Source organism: Pristiophorus japonicus, chromosome 12, assembly GCF_044704955.1.
Source record: "Pristiophorus japonicus isolate sPriJap1 chromosome 12, sPriJap1.hap1, whole genome shotgun sequence".
Classification (NCBI taxonomy): Eukaryota; Metazoa; Chordata; class Chondrichthyes; family Pristiophoridae; genus Pristiophorus; species Pristiophorus japonicus.
The window spans coordinates 160,213,828-160,232,968 of NC_091988.1; the positions used below are offsets into that span (position 1 = coordinate 160,213,828).

A 19,141-nucleotide genomic window follows, 5' to 3' on the forward strand; every position below is an offset into this window, starting at 1 on the left:
CCTGGGGGTCCTTGTCCCAAAAAGTTAGTTTGCAGGTGCAGCAGGTAATCAGGAAGCGAATGGAATGTTGGCCTTCATTGCGAGAGGGATGGAGTACAAAAGCAGGGAGGTCCTGCTGCAACTGTACAGGGTATTGGTGAGGCCGCACCTGGAGTACTGCATGCAGTTTTGGCCACCTTACTTAAGGAAGGATATACTAGCTTTGGAAGGGGTACAGAGACGATTCACTAGGCTGATTCTGGAGATGAGGGGGTTACCTTATGATAATGATAGATTGAGTAGACTGGGTCTTTACTCGTTGGAATTCAGAAGGATGAGGGGTGATCTAATAGAAACATTTAAAATAATGAAGGGGATAGACAGGATAGAGGCAGAGAGGTTGTTTCCACTGGTCGGGGAGACTAGAACTAGGCACAGCCTCAAAATACGGGGGAGCCAATTTAAAACTGAGTTGAGAAGGAATTTCTTCTCCCAGAGGATTGTGAATCTGTGGAATTCTCTGCCCAAGGAAGCAGTTGAGGCTAGCTCATTGTATATATTCAAATCACAGATAGATAGATTTTTAACCAATAAGGGAATTAAGGGTTATGGGGAGCGGGCGGGTAAGTGGAGCTGAGTCCACGGCCAGATCAGCCGTGATCTTGTTGGGTGGCGGAGCAGGCTCGAGGGGCTAGATGGCCTACTCCTGTTCCTAATTCTTATGTTCTTATTAATGTTGGAAGTCCAGAACCAGGGGTCACAGTCTAAGGATAAAGGGTAAGCCATTTAGGACCGAGATGAGGAGAAACTTCTTCACCCAGAGAGTGGTGAACCTGTGGAATTCTCTACCACAGAAAGTTGTTGAGGCCAATTCACTAAATATATTCAAAAAGGAGTTAGATATAGTCCTTACTACTAGGGGGATCAAGGGGTATGGCGAGAAAGCTGGAATAGGGTACTGAAGTTGCATGTTCAGCCATGAACTCATTGAATGGCGGTGCAGGCTCAAAGGGCCGAATGGCTTACTCCTGCACCTATTTTCTATGTTTCTGTCAGCCAGGTTTTAGTCAAGCACAGGATATCTGCTTCTGCAAGTTGAAATCAATGTATCGGGAAGGCCTTGTTCACAAGAGAGCAATTATTTTGCAGGTTGATGTGAGGGAGGTTAGCCAGAGATTTGTCTGAGGAGTCGGGATGACTAAGGGAAACTTGCTGCAGTGGGAGGAATTAGAAAGGGGTTGGAAAAAGGAGAGTGGAATTGGGACGAGCTCATTTCTGATCAGGAAATGGGAACTAAAAATTATTGTATACTGGTTTGATACTGTAATGAAGAATATGACCAAACATACAAATATGGATGTGCAAGACTTTAAAATTTAAAATTACAGAAAGGAAAATCAATTTGAGGAAAGACTTTCAGTATAATTAAGATCTCACTAATCTCACTCTAGTACAAGAAGAACTGAAATTAATGGAAAATTTATTTTTACTTATTTTGTTAACTTTGCTTACTTCTGTTTTTTTAGTGGTTGTCATTCCAGATATGAAACTAAAAATTACCGATTTACTGAAATATCAGAAATCCTAGCAATGTATTTTCCACTTACATGTAGTACTGCTAAGGTTAGATTCATGTCAGTATTTAGATGTGAGGGTTAAAGACTATCCAGTCAATAACTATCAGTAGTGATCGATAGTTCTGTTTAAAGTTCCATTGAGCACATTATAATGCAACCAGGGAAAATAATTGCACATGGTTCAACGTATAGTGAAATTGGAAACACGTTCTTGAATGTTGGTGTACAAGACCAATTCCCTTCTCCGTGTCCCTGTGTGCCTGTTTTGTTTACACCCAAGTAAACATTGGCAAAAATTGAATAATTGTACCAGAATCGATTGCCAAATATCTTGAGTCTTGAACTAAGAACTGTTCAAAGAGTGCTATGCACAAAAAATAACAATGTTTGTAATATTCGGACAGCTATGGCAAGTTTACACAAATCAATGATGGTGTCCAAATGTTATATAGTCATACATGAGGTATTATGGCTCCGCTGGGCAGGCCACATAGTTCGCATGCCAGACACGAGACTCCCAAAGCAAGCGCTCTACTCTGAACTCGTCCACGGCAAACGAGCCAAAGGCGGGCAGAGGAAACGTTACAAGGACACCCTCAAAGCCTCCCTGATAAAGCTTCCCTATTGACACCTGGGACTCCCTGGCCATAGACCGCCCTAAGTAGAGGAAGTGCATCGGGAGGGCGCTGAGCTCCTCGAGTATCGTTGCCGAGAGCATGCAGAAATCAAACGCAGGCAGCGGAAGGAGCGTGCGGCAAACCAGGCTCCCTGCCCACCCTTTCCCTCAACGACTATCTGTCCCACCTGTGACAGAGACTGTTGTATTGGACTGTACAGCCACCTAAGAACTCATGCTAAGAGTGGAAGCAAGTCTTCCTCGATTCCCTATGATGATTATGGCAAAAAGACAAAGCCAGAAGAGGATGATTTGAAGTCCCATATTAAACTAGAACCATGATTAAAAGTTGTTATGCTGCATTTAGTAGCTATAATGTGATTTTAAGGCCGCAAGAAGGAGCACATATCAAGGGTATTATCATTATGGACTAAAGGATAACTCTAGAAAATATGTGACTGGGGGCAAAATGGAAAAATTTTGAAATCACACAGTTACGCACAAATGGACTCCAGGATTGAAAGCAATGCATTCCATTCTGTAATGTCAGGTTGACAATTCAACCTCCCGGACACTTGATAGGTATGATAAAAAAACTTTCAGTTGCCTCTGTTGTCTTTTCCTCACTGCCCCTGGACATTTTACTGAAGGGAAAAGGCTGCAGACCTGTTTGATAGTATAGGTACTGTGGACCATTCTTCATCCGTGTTGTGCATTAAAAATTGTCTAAATCACTTGTAAATTACATGCACTTGCATTTAGCAACTCCACATAGGAGTAAGTCTACATGCGCTTAATAATGAGCAGATGGAGCAGAGCATGATCAAAGAGATTCTTTTTTTAAAGGCTTTTGAAGGAAGTGAGAGCAGAGGCAAGAGCAAGTGATTTAAAGAGGGAATTCTAGAAGACAGGAGCATAGTGATTAAAAGATCAGCCACCAAAGAAAAATTGAGGGGATAAAGAGTAAATCGTAAGCTGGACTCAGAGGTGTGGAGAGTAACCTCTGGGTAAGGAGATCATACAGGTAGGAAGATGCAAGGCCATAGAAGGATTTGTAAATGAGGACATCAAAATCAATACATGGGAACAAGGAGCCAATAGAGCTGGACAAGGTAATGAGAGTGTGATCTGCTGCAGAAACGGACTTCTGTCATGGAGTTTTGGATCAACTAGTTTGTGGAGGGGAGAGGCTAGTAAGAATGGCATTCAAGAAGTTGATCCATGATGTGATGAAAACATGATTTAGGATTTCAGTGGGAGAGGGACAGAAGTAAATTGTATGCAGGCAATGTTCTTTGGTAGGAAAATGTAGTCTTAGAAACAAACTGGATGTGAGGTTTAAAAAAAAATCATTTGGAGGTCACACTGAAAGACAAAGTTGCAAACCACCTAATCAGGCAGCTGAGAAAGTTGATGGAAGCCATGCCAGCTGTGCTGGAGGAACCAAAAATTCATTTTTGCTACAGTTGAGCTGGAGGAAATTACCACTTAACCAGACCTTAGTGCAAGGGATGCAGTCAGATAGAAGAGATACCCTTAGGGTCAATGGAACACAGAATTGAGAAATAAAAGTATCCCGAGACCCAGAGGATGTGTAACAGCAGAATAGATCCCCTCTTGATACACGGCTAGCACAGTCTGCACTTCTGTTGTTGCCTGCTTTTTTTTTCACCATATTCTTGGGCAACTGGAACTTTCTCCACTTTGCCTGATTTTCCAAGCTTCCCTCCCCTCTGCTATTCGGCTATTACCATTTCAGATAAATTGTTTATTTCTCACTATTGCCTCCTTTTGTCCTACACCATTATCATTTCTGTCACTGAATTATTTCATGTCCTCTACCTAATCACAGACCGTTCTTTTTTTGTTTCTTCCTGTCTCGTGTTCCCGAGCTCTGTTCATCTTACACCTTCCGGTCATCGACCTGAAATGTGAACTCTACCTTCCTCTCTCCACAAATGTTGCCTGACTTGCTCAGTGTTTCCAATATTTCAGATTTCCAGCATATGCAGTATTTTGCTGCATCTTGAAGTCTTTTATAGTCCTACCCGCTGTTTGCCAAATCCCCTACCTTTGTGTTAACAGATTTTGAAATTGTGCTCCCTATGTCCAAGTCCAGATCATCTAATTATGCTGAGAGCAAAAGTGGATGGAGCACCAGGGAGAGAATGAGATGGTTTTCGAGGTGTCAGGTGAATGTGAATGAAAAAAGAGATGAGTAAGTGTGTGGCGATGGCCTTGTCAGTTCTAGAAAATAGGTAGGTACTGAAGTTTAACATTATACAAAAAGTAGAACTGCAATCGATCCATCATCAACCAAACCAACCCAAAGGGACTTTTGCCTTAACAGTTGTTGGAAACCCAAGTACAGCCCTGACATTTAAATTTTAAATGCCCCCGTTGCCACCAATAGCAATGCTTTCTACAAGAAATACATTGGTATTTCTTGTATCAGGTGTTGCTAGGGCACAAATGACACAGGTTATGCCGTATGACATATTTACGTCAGTTGCAAAGCACTTGAATACATCTGTGCAAATATGGGATGGCAGGACATCCCTGATGTGGTGGGGACAAGCACTGACCCGGTGGAAAAAGTTTCCACGAGTATTAGGCCTGAGACAGCAGGCCTAATCTGGATCAAGAGCCAGCTGTATATACTTAATAAGGCTGATGTCATAAAATCCAATAAGGATAATCTACTACAACTTTAACAATTGAAAAGCTCACTGTATTCCAGTTTCACTGCCTCAATGCCAGGACTGGAAAATCCATTCTTTAATTAAATTCGAATGTTACAATTACGGTATTACACTGTAAAGTACTTTGGACCATCCTGATGCCATGAAAGGCGCTATAAAATAGAAACATAGAAAATAGGTGCAGGAGTAGGCCATTCGGCCCTTCGAGCCTGCACCGCCATTCAATGAGTTCATGGCTGAACATGCAACTTCAATACTCCATTCCTGCTTTCTCGCCATACCTCTTGATCCCCCTAGTAGTAAGGACGACATCTAACTCCTTTTTGAATATATTTAGTGAATTGGCCTCAACAACTTTCTGTGGTAGAGAATTCCACAGGTTCACCACTCTCTGGGTGAAGAAGTTTCTCCTCATCTCGGTCCTAAATGGCTTACCCCTTATCCTTAGACTGTGACCCCTGGTTCTGGACTTCCCCAACATTGGGAACATTCTTCCTGCATCTAACCTCTCTAAACCTGTCAGAATTTTAAATGTTTTTATGAGATCCCCTCTCATTCTTCTGAACTCCAGTAAATACAAGCCCAGTTGATCCAGTCTTTCTTGATATGTCAGTCCCGCCATCCTGGGAATCAGTCTGGTGAACCTTCGCTGCACTTCCTCAAGTTAGGAGACCAAAATTGTACACAATACTCCAGGTGTGGCCTCACCAAGGCCCTGTACAACTGTAGTAACACCTCCCTGCCCCTCTACACAAATCCCCTCGCTATGAAGGCCAACATGCCATTTGCTTTCTTAACCGCCTGCTGTACCTGCATGCCAACCTTCAATAACTGATGTACCATGACACCCAGGTCTCGTTGCACCTCCCCTTTTACTAATCTGTCACCATTCAGATAATAGTTTGTCTCTCTTTTTACCACCAAAGTGGATAACCTCACATTTATCCACATTATACTTCATCTGCCATGCATTTGCCCACTCACCTAACCTATCCAAGTCACTCTGCAGCCTCATAGCATTCTCCTCGCAGCTCACACTGCCACCCAACTTTGTGTCATCCGCAAATTTGGAGATACTACATTTAATCCCCTCGTCCAAATCATTAATGTACAATGTAAAGAGCTGGGGCCCCAGCACAGAACCTTGCGGTACCCCACTAGTCACTGCCTGCCATTCTGAAAAGTACCCATTTACTCCTACACTTTGCTTCCTGTCTGACAACCAGTTCTCAATCCACGTCAGCACACTACCCCCAATCCCATGTGCTTTAACTTTGCACATTAATCTTGTGTGGGACCTTGTCGAAAGCCTTCTGAAAGTCAAAATACACCACATCAACTGGTTCTCCCTTGTCCACTCTACTGGAAACATCCTCAAAAAATTCCAGAAGATTTGTCAAGCATGATTTCCCTTTCACAAATCCATGCTGACTTGGACCTATCTTGTCACCTCTTTCCAAATGCGCTGCTATGATATCCTTAATAATTGATTCCATCATTTTACCCACTACCGATGTCAGGCTGACAGGTCTATAATTCCCTGTTTTCTCTCCTTTTTTAAAAAGTGGGGTTACATTGGCTACCCTCCACTCCATAGGAACTGATCCAGAGTCGATGGAATGTTGGAAAATTATGGTCAATGTATCTGCTATTTCCAAGGCCACCTCCTTAAGTAGTCTGGGATACAGTCCATCAGGCCCTGGGGATTTATCAGCCTTCAATCCCATCAATTTCCCCAACACAATTTCCTGACTAATAAGGATTTCCCTCAGTTCCTCCTTTCTAGACCCTCTGACCCCTTTTATATCCGGAAGGTTGTTTGTGTCCTCCTTCATGAATACCGAACCAAAGTACTTGTTCAATTGGTCTGCCATTTCTTTGTTCCCCGTTATGACTTCCTCTGATTCTGACTGCAGGGAACCTATGTTTGTCTTTACTGACCTTTTTCTTTTTACATATCTATAGAAGCTTTTGCAATCCATTTTAATGTTCCCTGCAAGCTTCCTCTCGTGAACTCTATTTTCCCTGCCCTAATCAAACCCTTTGTCCTCCTCTGCTGAGTTCTAAATTTCTCCCAGTCCCCGGGTTCGCTGCTATTTCTGGCCAATTTGTATGCCACTTCCTTGGCTTTAATACTATCCCTGATTTCCCTTGATAGCCACGGTTGAGCCACTTTTCCTTTTATATTTTTATGCCAGACAGGGATGTACAATTGTTGTAGTTCATCCATGCGGTCTCTAAATGTCTGCCATTGCCCATCCACTGTCAACCCCTTAACTATCATTCGCCAATCTATCCTAGCCATTTCACGCCTCATACCTTCAAAGTTACCCTTCTTTAAGTTCTGGACCATGGTCTCTGAATTAACTGTTTCATTCTCCATCCTAATGCAGAATTCCACCATATTATGGTCACTCTTCCCCAAGGGGCCTCGCACAACAAGATTGCTAATTAATCCTCTCTCATTACACAACACCCAGTCTAAGATGGCCTCCCCGCTCGTTGGTTCCTCGACATATTGGTCTAGAAAACCATCCTTTATGCACTCCAGGAAATCCTCCTCCACCGTATTGCTTCCAGTTTGGTTAGCCCAATCTATATGCATATTAAAGTCACCCATGATAACTGCTGCACCTTTATTGCATGCACCCCTAATTTCCTGTTTGATGCCCTCCCCAACATCACTACTACTGTTTGGAGGTCTGTACACAACTCCCACAAACGTTTTTTGCCCTTTGGTGTTCTGCAACTCTACCCATATAGATTCTACATCATCCAAGCTAACGTCCTTCCTAACTATTGCATTAATCTCCTCTTTAACCAGCTCCTTTTCCTTTTATTCTATCCTTCCTGAATGTTGAATACCCTTGGATGTTGAGTTCCCAGCCCTGATCATCCTGGAGCCACGTCTCTGTAATCCCAATCACATCATATCTGTTAACATCTATTTGCACAGTTAATTCATCCACCTTATTACAGATACTCCTTGCATTAAGACACAAAGCCTGCAGGCTTGTTTTTTTAACACCCTTTGTCCTTTTGGAATTATGCTGTAGTGTGGCCCTTTTTGTTTCTTGCCTTTGTTTACTCGGCCTTCCACTATTGCTTTTTACCTTTCTACCATCTGTTTCTGACTCCATATTACTTCGCCCTGTCTCGCTGCATAGGTTCCCATCCCCCTGCCATGTTAGTTTAAACACTCCAGAACTGCATTAGCAAATGTTACCCCTAGGACATCAGTTCCAGTCCTGCCCAAGTGCAGACCGTCCCTCTTGTACAGGTCCCACTTCCCCCAGAACTGGTTCCAATGTCCCAGGAATTTTAATCCCTCCCTCTTGCACCACTGCTCAAGCCACGTATTTATTCTAACTATCCTGCTCCCTCTATTCTGATTAGCACGTGGCACTGGTAGCAATCCAGAGATTACTATCTTTTGAGGTCCTACTTTTTAATTTAACTCCTAGCTCCCTAAATTCAGCTTGTAGGACCTCTTCCCGCTTCTTTCCTATATCGTTGGTACCTACATGTACCACGACAACTGGCAATTGCAAGTTCTTTCTTAGAAAAGGTGCAGAAATGAGCAACAAAACGAATCCTAATTGTAATGGGGATGGAGCAGGTATTAGGAAAGATAAGGGAAGCTTAATCTTTACAATCAAACTTTAAAATCAAGCTTTACAACCATTTACCATTGCCGATCTCTCGAGAACAAAAGTAAGTAAGGGGCAAAGTAAGACGTAACTGGAAATTAATGAGAAGTAAACTTACAACAGGTATCAAGAAAAAGTAGCCAAGCAAAGTAAAGGAAGCAAAATATTATGATGAGAGACCAACCATAATATTTTGCTTCCTTTACTTTGCTTGGCTACTTTTTCTTGATACCTGTTGTAAGTTTACTTCTCATTAATTTCCAGTTACGTCTTACTTTGCCCCTTACTTACTTTTGTTCTCGAGAGATCGGCAATGGTAAATGGTTGTAAAGCTTGATTTTAAAGTTTGATTGTAAAGATTAAGCTTCCCTTATCTTTCCTAATACCTGCTCCATCCCCATTACAATCAATGATGAGAGATACTATACTGTATTGGAGGGTTAACATAAGAAATAGGAGCAGGAGTAGGCCATACAGCCCCTCGAGCCTGCTCCGCCATTCAACAAGATCATGGCTGATCTGATCTTGAACCCAACTCCACTTTCCTGCCTGTTCTCCATAATCCTTGACTCCCCTATAGTTCAAGAATCTGTCTATTTGAGCCTTGAATATATTCAATGACTCGGTCTCCACAGCCTCACGACCCTCTGAAAAAATAAATTTCTCCTCATCTCTGTCTTACATGGGCGACCCCTTATTCTGAAACTCTGCCCCCTAGTTCTACATTATCCACGAGGGGAACCATCCTCTCAGCATCTACCCTGTCAAGTCCCCTCAGAATCTTATGTGTTTCAATAAGATCACCTCTCATTCTTCTAAACTCCAATGAGTACAGGCCCAACCTGCTCAACCTTTCCTCATAAGACAAACCCCTTCATCCCAGGAATCAACCTCGTGAACCACCTTTGAACTGCCTCCAATGCAAGTATTTCCCTTTTTAAATAAGGAGACCAAAACTGTACACAGTACTCTAGGTGTGATCTCACCAACGACCAGTAGCAAGACTTCCCTACTTTTATACTCCATCCCCTTTTCAATAAAAGCCAACATTCCATTTGCTTCCTAATTACTTGCTGCACCTGCATGCTAACTTTTTGTGTTTCATGTACGAGGACACCCAGATCCCTCTGCACCGTAGCATTCTGTAATAATGTTTAAATAATATTTTGCTTTTCCAGTCTTCCTAGCAAAGTGGAAAACCTCACACTTTCCCACATTATACTCCATCTGCCAAATGTTTGCCCGCTCCCTTAATCTATCTATATCTCTTTGCAGATTCTTGTGTCCTCCTCACAATTTGCTTTTCTACCTATCTTTGTATCATCAGCAAATTTGGCTACAATACACTCTGTCCCTTCATCCAAATCATTAATATAGATTGTAAATAGTTGAGGCCCCAGCACTGACCCCTGTGGCACCCCACTAGTTACAGTTTGTCAACCTGAAAATGACCCATTTATCCCAAATCTGTTTTCTGTTAGTTAGCCAATCCTCTATACATACTAATATATTACCCCTAACATCACGAGCTCTTATCTTGTATAGTAACCTTTTATGTGGCATCTTATCGATGTCTTTTTGAAATCCAAATACACTACATCTACTGGTTCCCCTTTATCCACCCTGCTCATTACTTCCTCACAGAGCTCTAATAAATTTGTCAAACACAATTTCTCTTTCAAAAAAAACATGTTTATTGTGCTTGATTATATTATGATTTTCTAAATGACCTGCTGCTACTTCCTTAATAATGGACTCCAGTATGTTAGGCTAATTGGCCTATAGGTTCCTGTTTTCTGTCTTACTCCTTTCTTGAATAAATGCGTTAGATTTGCAGTTTTCCAATCTGCTGGGACCTTTCCAGAGTCTAGGGAATTTTGGAAGATTACAACCAATACATCCACCATCTCTGCAGCCACGTCTTTTAAGACCCTAGGATGCAGGCCAATTGGTCCAGGGGACATATCAGCCTTTAGTCCCATTAGTTTGCCTAGTACTTTTTCTCTAGTGATAATGATTGTTTTAATTTCCTCCCTCTATTTTGCACCCTGATTTTCTATTATTATTGGGATGCTTTTAGTATTTTTTACTGTGAAGATAGATACAAAATATTTGTTAAAAGTCTCTGCCATTTCCTTGTTCTCCAGTCTCATCCTCTAAGGGACCACCATTTACTTTAGCTACTCTCTTTTTATATAATTGTAGAAGCTCTTATTGTCTGTTTTTATATTTCTTGCCAGTTGAGTTTTGATGGAGCAAATTACTTTTCTCATTCATTTTTCATTGAACTTGATGTTTCTTCTCTTATTGCCAAATAATTAAAGCAAGTTCAGCTACTGAGTTTTCACCCTTGATACTGCGTATGTTTGTGTGGTGAAACCACTTCAAATGAAGTCTATATATGCACATTGCTGATGACGGTAGATCAGGACAATATTCAACTCCAGCTCACCCATTAACCCGGTGCTCGCTGACCTACATTGGCTTCTGGTTAAGCAATGCCTTGATTTAAAAATTCTCATCCTTATTTTCAAATCCCTCCATGGCCTCGCTCCTCCCTATCTCTGTAATCTCCTCCATCCCCACAACCCCCCCGAGATGTCTGCGCTCCTCTAATTCTGCCCTCTTGAGCATCCCTGATTATAATCGCTCAACCATTGGTGGCCATGCCTTCTGTTGCCTAGGCCCCAAGCTCTGGAACTCCCTGACTAAACCTCTCTGCCTCTCTTTCCTCCTACCAGACGCTCCATAAAACCTACCTCTTTGACCAAGCTTTTGATCACCTGCGGTAATTTCTACTGATGTGGCTCACTGTCAAATAGTTTATCTCATACTACTCCTGTGAAGCGCCTTGGGACATTTCACTATGTTAAAGGTGCTATATAAATGCAAGGTGTTGTTGTTTATAGCTGTGGCTTAACATTATATTTGACATTTGTCTAGCAAGTTTGATAAGTGGGATGCATGCCTGTGTGCCGTAGTATCCACATTCTTCAGAAACTTGTCTAGAGGAGGGTTCAGTTTATATAGTTTTCTCGGGAATGGAAGGAAAGGGAACACTAAACATTGAAATAGCCTGTACGTGCACGCAAGGTTGAGGACTGTGTGTTGCCACTTTCTAACTGTTATCAGTGCTTAGAAAAGAAGCAGTTTGTGATGGTTGCATATTTATATTAAGATCAATTATAAAAAGAATACAGTGGATTGGTGTTTCTCTTGTGTTCACTGCCCATTTATAAACATCTAAATTCTTCTTAATTCATTTGCATTAATCTGCTACTCTCATCAAAGCTCCTGTTTTGAGACATTGAGTTAAACACACTGTGGTTAACACGATGGTATCTGTTCTGTCGTTGATCTAACGTTTCTTCCTGTTTCTGTTGAAATGAAATTAAAATACTTTTGAGAAGTACATTTTGCTCACATGAAGAATTGGCTGCATTTGAATGCTGCAGATACTCTCACTACTGGGAAGGTAAGCTTATCGTGATTAAAAACATCTTCCAGTCCTTCATTTGATATTTGCAATATATTTATTTTAAAACTGTACTTTGTAAAAGTAAACATTACAACTGTTTGTGCACTTTTATTGCACATAATATAGATCTTGACATGTTTAATCCCTTCAAAAAGTATGCTATGTATTGCAGAAGCTGGCTTTAGAAAGCCTGTTTGCTCTGAAGTTGACCATTGACTTTTTCCTGTTACTATAGTTTGAGAATCACATTATCTGAGTAAAATATCTGGAACCAACAACAGCAAATCCTTCAAACCCTAGTTCTCTCATTACACAATAAATTATGCCAAGTGATAATCTAATACTGCAGGGGATTGTTTGGACCACCAGTGTTGGAGGTTACCAAGCAAGAAATGTTTCTTTTAACAATGTAATCCTGAACTTTTTGTTAACATTACTGATATATGTGTGAACTTCAAAAAGCGTAAATAGGAATCTTTGTTATTTAATGTAATATTTTGCAGCTATATCCTGCTGATTCAAATTGAATGTTTGAAGCAAAAATGTACCCATCAGTCTGTATTACCCTTGTTCTGATTGGAACTACACTTGGAGAGTCTGGTCCCAATCCAGGAATACAAAGTAAAATTACACAGAAAGCTTTAGAATATGGTACGTATACTATGAATACTTTAAAAAAAAATCTGTGTTTCATTTTGAGTCATAGCAGAATTCTGAAATGTCATTGTTTTTATCGAAGTTCTGAAGGACCATTCTGTGTGTGTGATTTCTGCATTATAAACTGGGCAAGAGATTGTGGCCTACCCATTTCAAACTTACATTAGAATCGTGTAGAAAAATAGATGCCATATTTTAGCCATATTTCAACTGAAGAAAAAAAGAACAAGTGACAAAAGATCCGAGGAGGCTAAGTTGAAGGTGCCAAACTGAGCTAGGCATTAGCAATACGTTCGTAGTGTCATTTTCTGGCTCCAGTCAAAGGGAGGATGGTCTATTCAAGCACCCATGCTGTAGATTTTAAGACACTCTAGCTCAGGAAATCGGATTGGTACTTTTGAAAAATGAGGTTGATAAGTCATGGGTGCTGTGTGATTTTAACATGTGCTGGAGACATACATGATAAATTGAAGGAATAGATGCAATAAATGTATACTGATCAAAAAATGTAAAGAAAGAGTTATGATCCTGGAGAGAAGAGTACTGAACATTATGGTGGGAGGGGGGCTGGTGAATGTGAGGGAATTTTACAGGTGAATGGCTAGAACTGGGCTTGATAGGTAAAGCATATCAGGTCACTGAAGGAAATGAGACAGGGCAGTGGTGAGTAATGGGCTCAGTACCTCAAGAGCAAGCATATAGGGCCCAAGTTTCCACATGATTTGCGCCTGATTTTTAGGAGCAACTGGTGGAGAACGGACTATGTTAGAAATCGCAATTCTCCACATTTTATTTTTCTGCAGTTCTAGTCAGGTAGAACAGTTCTACTTTGGAACAGAATTTTTTCTTCAAAAGGGGGCGTGTCTGGCCACTGACGCCTGATTTGAAAGTTTCCACAGTGAAAACGTACTCCAAACTAAAGTAGAATGGAGCAAGTGAAGATTTTTGTAGAACTGAAAAAACCTGTTCTACACATTAAAAAATCAGGCGCAGGTTACAAATTAGGCGTCCAGAACGAGGTGGGGGGGGAGGGAAGTCATTAAATTCTATAATAAATCCTTATTTATACTTATACAAATATTATACAAATAAATCCAACCTGAATAAACATTTATAAGCAAAGAAAAGATTAAATAAACCATCTTCCTACCTGTGTGAAAGTGCTTCAGGCAGGCCTTTCGGGACCGAAAGCTGAACGGGCCGGCCCGAGACTTCAGGCAGGGCCCGTCCCCAGCACCAGATTTACAGGTAGGTGGCGTTGGGTTGGGTTGGGTCGGGTCGGGGAGAGATGGGAGGTTCGGTTCGGAGAGGGAGAGGGAGAGGGAGAGGGAGGGGGGAGGAGAGAGAGAGAGAGAGGGAGGGGGAGGAGAGAGAGAGAGAGGGAGGGGGGAGGAGAGAGAGAGAGAGAGAGGGAGGGGGGAGGAGAGAGAGAGGGAGGGGGGAGGAGAGAGAGAGGGAAGGGGGAGGAGAGAGACAGGGAGGGGGGAGGAGAGAGACAGGGAGGGGGGAGGAGAGAGACAGGGAGGGGGGAGGAGAGAGACAGGGAGGGGGGAGGAGAGAGGAGAGAGAGAGAGAGAGAGAGAGAGGGAGGGGGGAGGAGAGAGAGAGAGAGAGGGGGGGAGGGAGGGGGGGGAGGGAGGGGGGGGAGAGAGAGAGGGGGGGGGAGAGAGAGAGAGAGAGGGAGGGGGGGGAGAGAGAGGGAGGGGGGGGAGAGAGAGGGAGGGGGGAGAGAGAGGGAGGGGGAGAGAGGGAGGGGGAGAGAGGGAGGGGGGAGAGAGAGGGAGGAGGGAGAGAGGGAGGAGGGAGAGAGAGAGAGAGGGCGGGGGGGAGAGAGAGGGCGGGGGGGAGAGAGAGGGAGGGGGGGAGAGAGAGGGGGAGGGGGGGAGGGAGGGGGGGAGAGAGAGAGGGAGGGGAGGGAGGGGGGGAGAGAGAGGGAGAGGGGAGGGAGGAGAGAGAGAGGGGAGGGAGGAGAGAGAGAGGGGAGGGAGGAGAGAGAGAGGGGAGGGAGGAGAGAGAGAGGGGAGGGAGGAGAGAGAGAGGGGAGGGAGGAGAGAGAGAGGGGAGGGAGGAGAGAGAGAGGGAGGGAGGAGAGAGAGAGGGGAGGGAGGAGAGAGAGAGGGGAGGGAGGAGAGAGAGAGGGGAGGGAGGAGAGAGAGAGGGGAGGGAGGAGAGAGAGAGGGGAGGGAGGAGAGAGAGAGGGGAGGGAGGAGAGAGAGAGGGGAGGGAGGAGAGAGAGAGAGGAGGGAGGAGAGAGAGAGAGGAGAGAGAGGGAGGGAGGGAGAGGGGAGGGAGGGAGGTCAGGTCGGATCCAGTCCGGGAGCGGGAGTTGGGTCGGGTCCAGTCCAGTAGGGGGCGGGAGCGCAGGTCGGGTTGGGTCCAGTCGGGGGGGGGGGGGGGCGCGGGGAGCGGGAACAGGAGCGCGGGTCGGGTCGGGTCCAGGCGGGGAGCGGGAACAGGAGCGCGGGTCGGCGCCTGGAGCTACTGCACTTGCGTACCCACTGTAGCGCACATGTGCAGAGGTCCCAGCACTGTTTTCAGCGCAGGGACCTGGCTACGCCCCCCCCCCACATCTCGTGCTGGCTGCGCCGAGGGCCAGAGGAGCTGCAGGGAGGTGGAGAATACCGAGGATTTTTTTAGGCGCACTTTGTGGCGCGAAAAACGGGCGTCCAGGTCGGGACTGCGCCGTTCTAGGTGCGTGTGGAAATTTGGGCCCAATATAATGAATATACAGAATATTTTCCTGATCCACAGTCTTCAGTACTGTCCATATATAGGTTTCAATGAAGTAGTTTCACCACACAAACGCACACAACATCAAGGATGATGGGCAAAGCCCGGTGTTAGAACTCACGTTTTGTTTTTTTTGGCAATAAGATAGAAAAACATATTGGCCCAGATTTTGCAGTCAGTGTCGAGTGCACGACACCACATTCATTACATTTAAACTTGTCCATAGACCTTTGCACTGGAATGTACTGTGATTAGATAGCCATTTTGGTGCAGTGTCCCCTACAGAGGATATGGGACTTGTGTGAACAGGGCATGCAACTATATATCTCCTTAGCCAATCAGATTAAAGAATCGTTAATAAGACGGCAGAGTTTGAACCAGGAAGTGTCAGTTAGAATATTAAATTCAATGTCAATGCAGGTACAGAGAGCAAAATAAAGAGAGGAAAGAAAGATGTGATTAAGAGAGAAATAAAAGAAGCAGAAAAAAAAATGTAGTTACATTTTTAAATCTCCAACAATAATTAAAAGCTGAAGGAATGAGACGCCACACTTGTAAAGCTGGAAGTTGCTGTCCAATTTACACTTTAATAACAGTAAGCGCTGATAGCCTCGCTGTTATTTTTACCACAAATCTGAGCCCATGTGAAAATGATGGTATTGCAATAGCACAGTATGAAATATCATACTGGCCACAGATTAGTTTTGTCTTAACTTCATCAGCATTATCTCGTGAATCAAAAACTGGTCATTAAAACTTGGAAATACACTGTTACCTAAAATATTGGTTGGTTCCAGTAAAAAGATACTTTACCTGTGCAGGTTAATACGGGGAAACTGTATATGATGAACATGGTCAAAATAACAGATGGCTATAAGACAGTAAACTGATTCAGATAATTGATAAATGGTGAGAATGCAGTTTAGGAGGTTTGGAAATATCACCTAGCGTGACCCCTTGAACATACTCCCAGAAATCTATTATTTTTAATATGTGCAGATTTCTGTCAGAGTTTATGTTCTCTAGCAATGCTGCTGATGCAGCCTTCTGATTGGCAATCTTCATTGTGCTCATTCACATTTTATAGGACAGTTTTCCGAAGCTAGATCAAGGTTTTATTTGCATCTAATGGCAGAAAGCAAGAAGTTTAATTTAAAATGTTTAATGTGGGTTTTACACTCTACGTATTATATCCCTGTTTTAAAATAATTAGCCAGGCAAATTGGCATCAATGTTGCTGAGAAGATGATTAAAGAGTTTCAACTGCCAGAATTAAGTGGGACAATAGACCTCCTTGGGTGGATAGAATATCGAATCACAGGGTATGTATGACAAGAGGTAAACATGTTTTTTATTGCATCAACAGCTCTTACTGCATTATAACCTGCTGAGCCTAAGTTCCATTGTAAGGTCACAAAGTGACTATACTGTAGAAAGTGATGAAATACTGACTGATTTAAGTTTATTACTACAGTTCCCTTCAAACTACCTATCAGAAGGTACCATGAATCAATAAGGAAACAAAAATCTATCTTTGTAATAAAATATTCTATGTCTGTTTATGTCTGTGTCTATCCTATGTCTGTCATGATCATCATGACAATATGTCTTGACTGTAGTGTCAATGTTTTTCATTAGATAAAATGTGTGTACTCTTTTATTTTCTGCTTTCTAATTGTTTATTTTCTACTTTTATTATCCTACCAATTATATTGCACAAAATCTTTCTTCCCAGCATGTTGCTTTCTGAACACTGAGGAGTCCACAAATCACACCTGTTCAGTGGTGTTTGACAGCTTTTGAGAACAGGAGTCCAATGTGGAGCATGTAGCTCCTCTATGGCTGAGCACTCCTTAACAGTAATCCTAAGAACAGCCGTGATTTCTCTTGGGAATATTCTAACCGATGCTCCGGTCAGTACACTGGTGTGGGCTCTAACAACTTCATTGCACGCTGCAGTCTTCTCCAGCACAGATCACAGGACTTGCTGAAGGTGCACCAACAGCAGAAGTACGTGGTGGTAGGCACAGATCAGCTTCTCAAGGCTGATGTAACATCTATGCCACTCAACCAAAACTCAAGTGACCTATGGAAGTTTAAATCTGCACTACTCTCGGATGTGATGCAGTTGGTTGTAGAGCCATCTTGTGAGCTTACACAAGGAAGTGCACAGCCACTGCTCTCCCAAGAGCCATCCTTTGAGAGCGAGGAGCCTGCCACCTCACTTCCTCCTTTCCTATTAGGTAGTACGAGATTAGACACAAACCATGAACAAACCATACACAACCACCATGGGGAAACCCCAGGGGAGAAGCAACCATTTTGAACACTCCTAGCACTGTTAAGTGAAAACATTATTTGAAGTCCATTTCCATGAAGGGGAATAATTTATTCACCAAACGATGGGCTCAGTCCAACTGAATCCCCAACTGAAATCAATGGAATGAAAATCGGGTGGGTTCTATAATCGGATGGCAATCTGCTCCTTCAGATTACTGCCCATTCAAAAACTTACCCCATAGTTTTCTCCCAAAAAAGGAATGACTTTTCATCTAAATGTTGCTATTGGTTGCCATTGAAACTGAGAGTATAGGAAATACTTGCAGCACACCTTTACCATCACCTCATTGTTTCTGAATCTTGGCATAAACCGAGTGTGCTGGGTTTCTTTTCTAGTATTGACAACATTTTACAGTCAAATAAAAAAAGATATAGGTGGCTTATCTATAGTTTCATAGACTGGAGTTTCTTACAATTAAGTTTTTGTGGCAGTTGTGTGCCAACAGATAAACAGAATATTGTGCAACCTAAGGTGAGTTGTAGGTATTCTTTCATTAGTGCCAGAGACTATCTCACCTGCTGTAGTGCTCATCAGTCGTGAGTCTTTCATGAGAGTAACATATTATCACCAATGAGGTGTTCTTGATACACACTATAGTCTCCATTATAATGGTGTGTAGGTCTCTCCCATTTTTTGTGGCTGCTGTTTCAATAAGAAGTAAAAGTCACAATCTATGTTTCAAGGGTATTGAAATGTTCCTGACAGTGTGACTTTACATTGGATTTGTGATAATATTATTAGAAACTACTTCTGTTTATTTTGAAATCAATCTTCTTATAATATTTCTCCATCCTTGTTCATAAACGTACAAAGCTAATGTTTGTTTTTATTCACAGGATGTACATTAAGAGTTTTGGATTGCCTAACTCTGACATAGGACTCGTCCCCAACTCTGGTGTCAAATTTTCAGTGGACAATTCCCACATTGACATTGGCGGAAATTGGCATGTGACATTTGGACTGATGTAAGTTTTTCTGATAGCCTAATGTTGAAGGATTTAGTGTATAATATTCTGTTAAATGTCAAATGTTTATCATGGACAGCAGTGCAACATGTATGATCAAAATACAGCAAAGTATTAACCTCTCTGACTGAGAAGTGTGAAAAACAAATTAGCATTTTGAGGTTGCTGTATACCTCACTTCTGTGACGGCAATACAAAGACTTTTCCTGATGTGTGCCTCTGTGCATTCATTTTAACGAATATATAAATATATCTGCAGTGTGTTTCTAGATTTGTTAAATGTAATACATAGAGCAAAATGTTGGGGCTACACTTAGAGAACATCGTAAAATTTGAGAATGCCACCTCCAAAAAAGGGACAATGTGATTACAAAGTGTCAGCCATGGCTCTCAGTGGTAGCACTCTTGGCTCCGAGTCAGAAGGTTGTGGGTACAAGAGCACGACA

General features: G+C 42.6%; 1 protein-coding gene across 3 annotated transcripts in view; it reads left to right on the top strand.

Moving 5' to 3' along the window:
- Positions 1–19,141, top strand: part of LOC139277520 (bactericidal permeability-increasing protein-like) — a 66,062-nt gene that overhangs the window by 7,412 nt on the left and 39,509 nt on the right. For all 3 annotated transcript variants that reach the window (XM_070896068.1, XM_070896069.1, XM_070896070.1), the window contains exons 2-5: positions 11,935–11,999; positions 12,506–12,653; positions 16,603–16,711; positions 18,567–18,695. In XM_070896068.1, coding sequence (XP_070752169.1) covers positions 12,530–12,653; positions 16,603–16,711; positions 18,567–18,695 — 362 coding nt within the window. In that variant the 5' untranslated portion in view covers positions 11,935–11,999; positions 12,506–12,529. The remainder of the gene's footprint in view (positions 1–11,934; positions 12,000–12,505; positions 12,654–16,602; positions 16,712–18,566; positions 18,696–19,141) is intronic.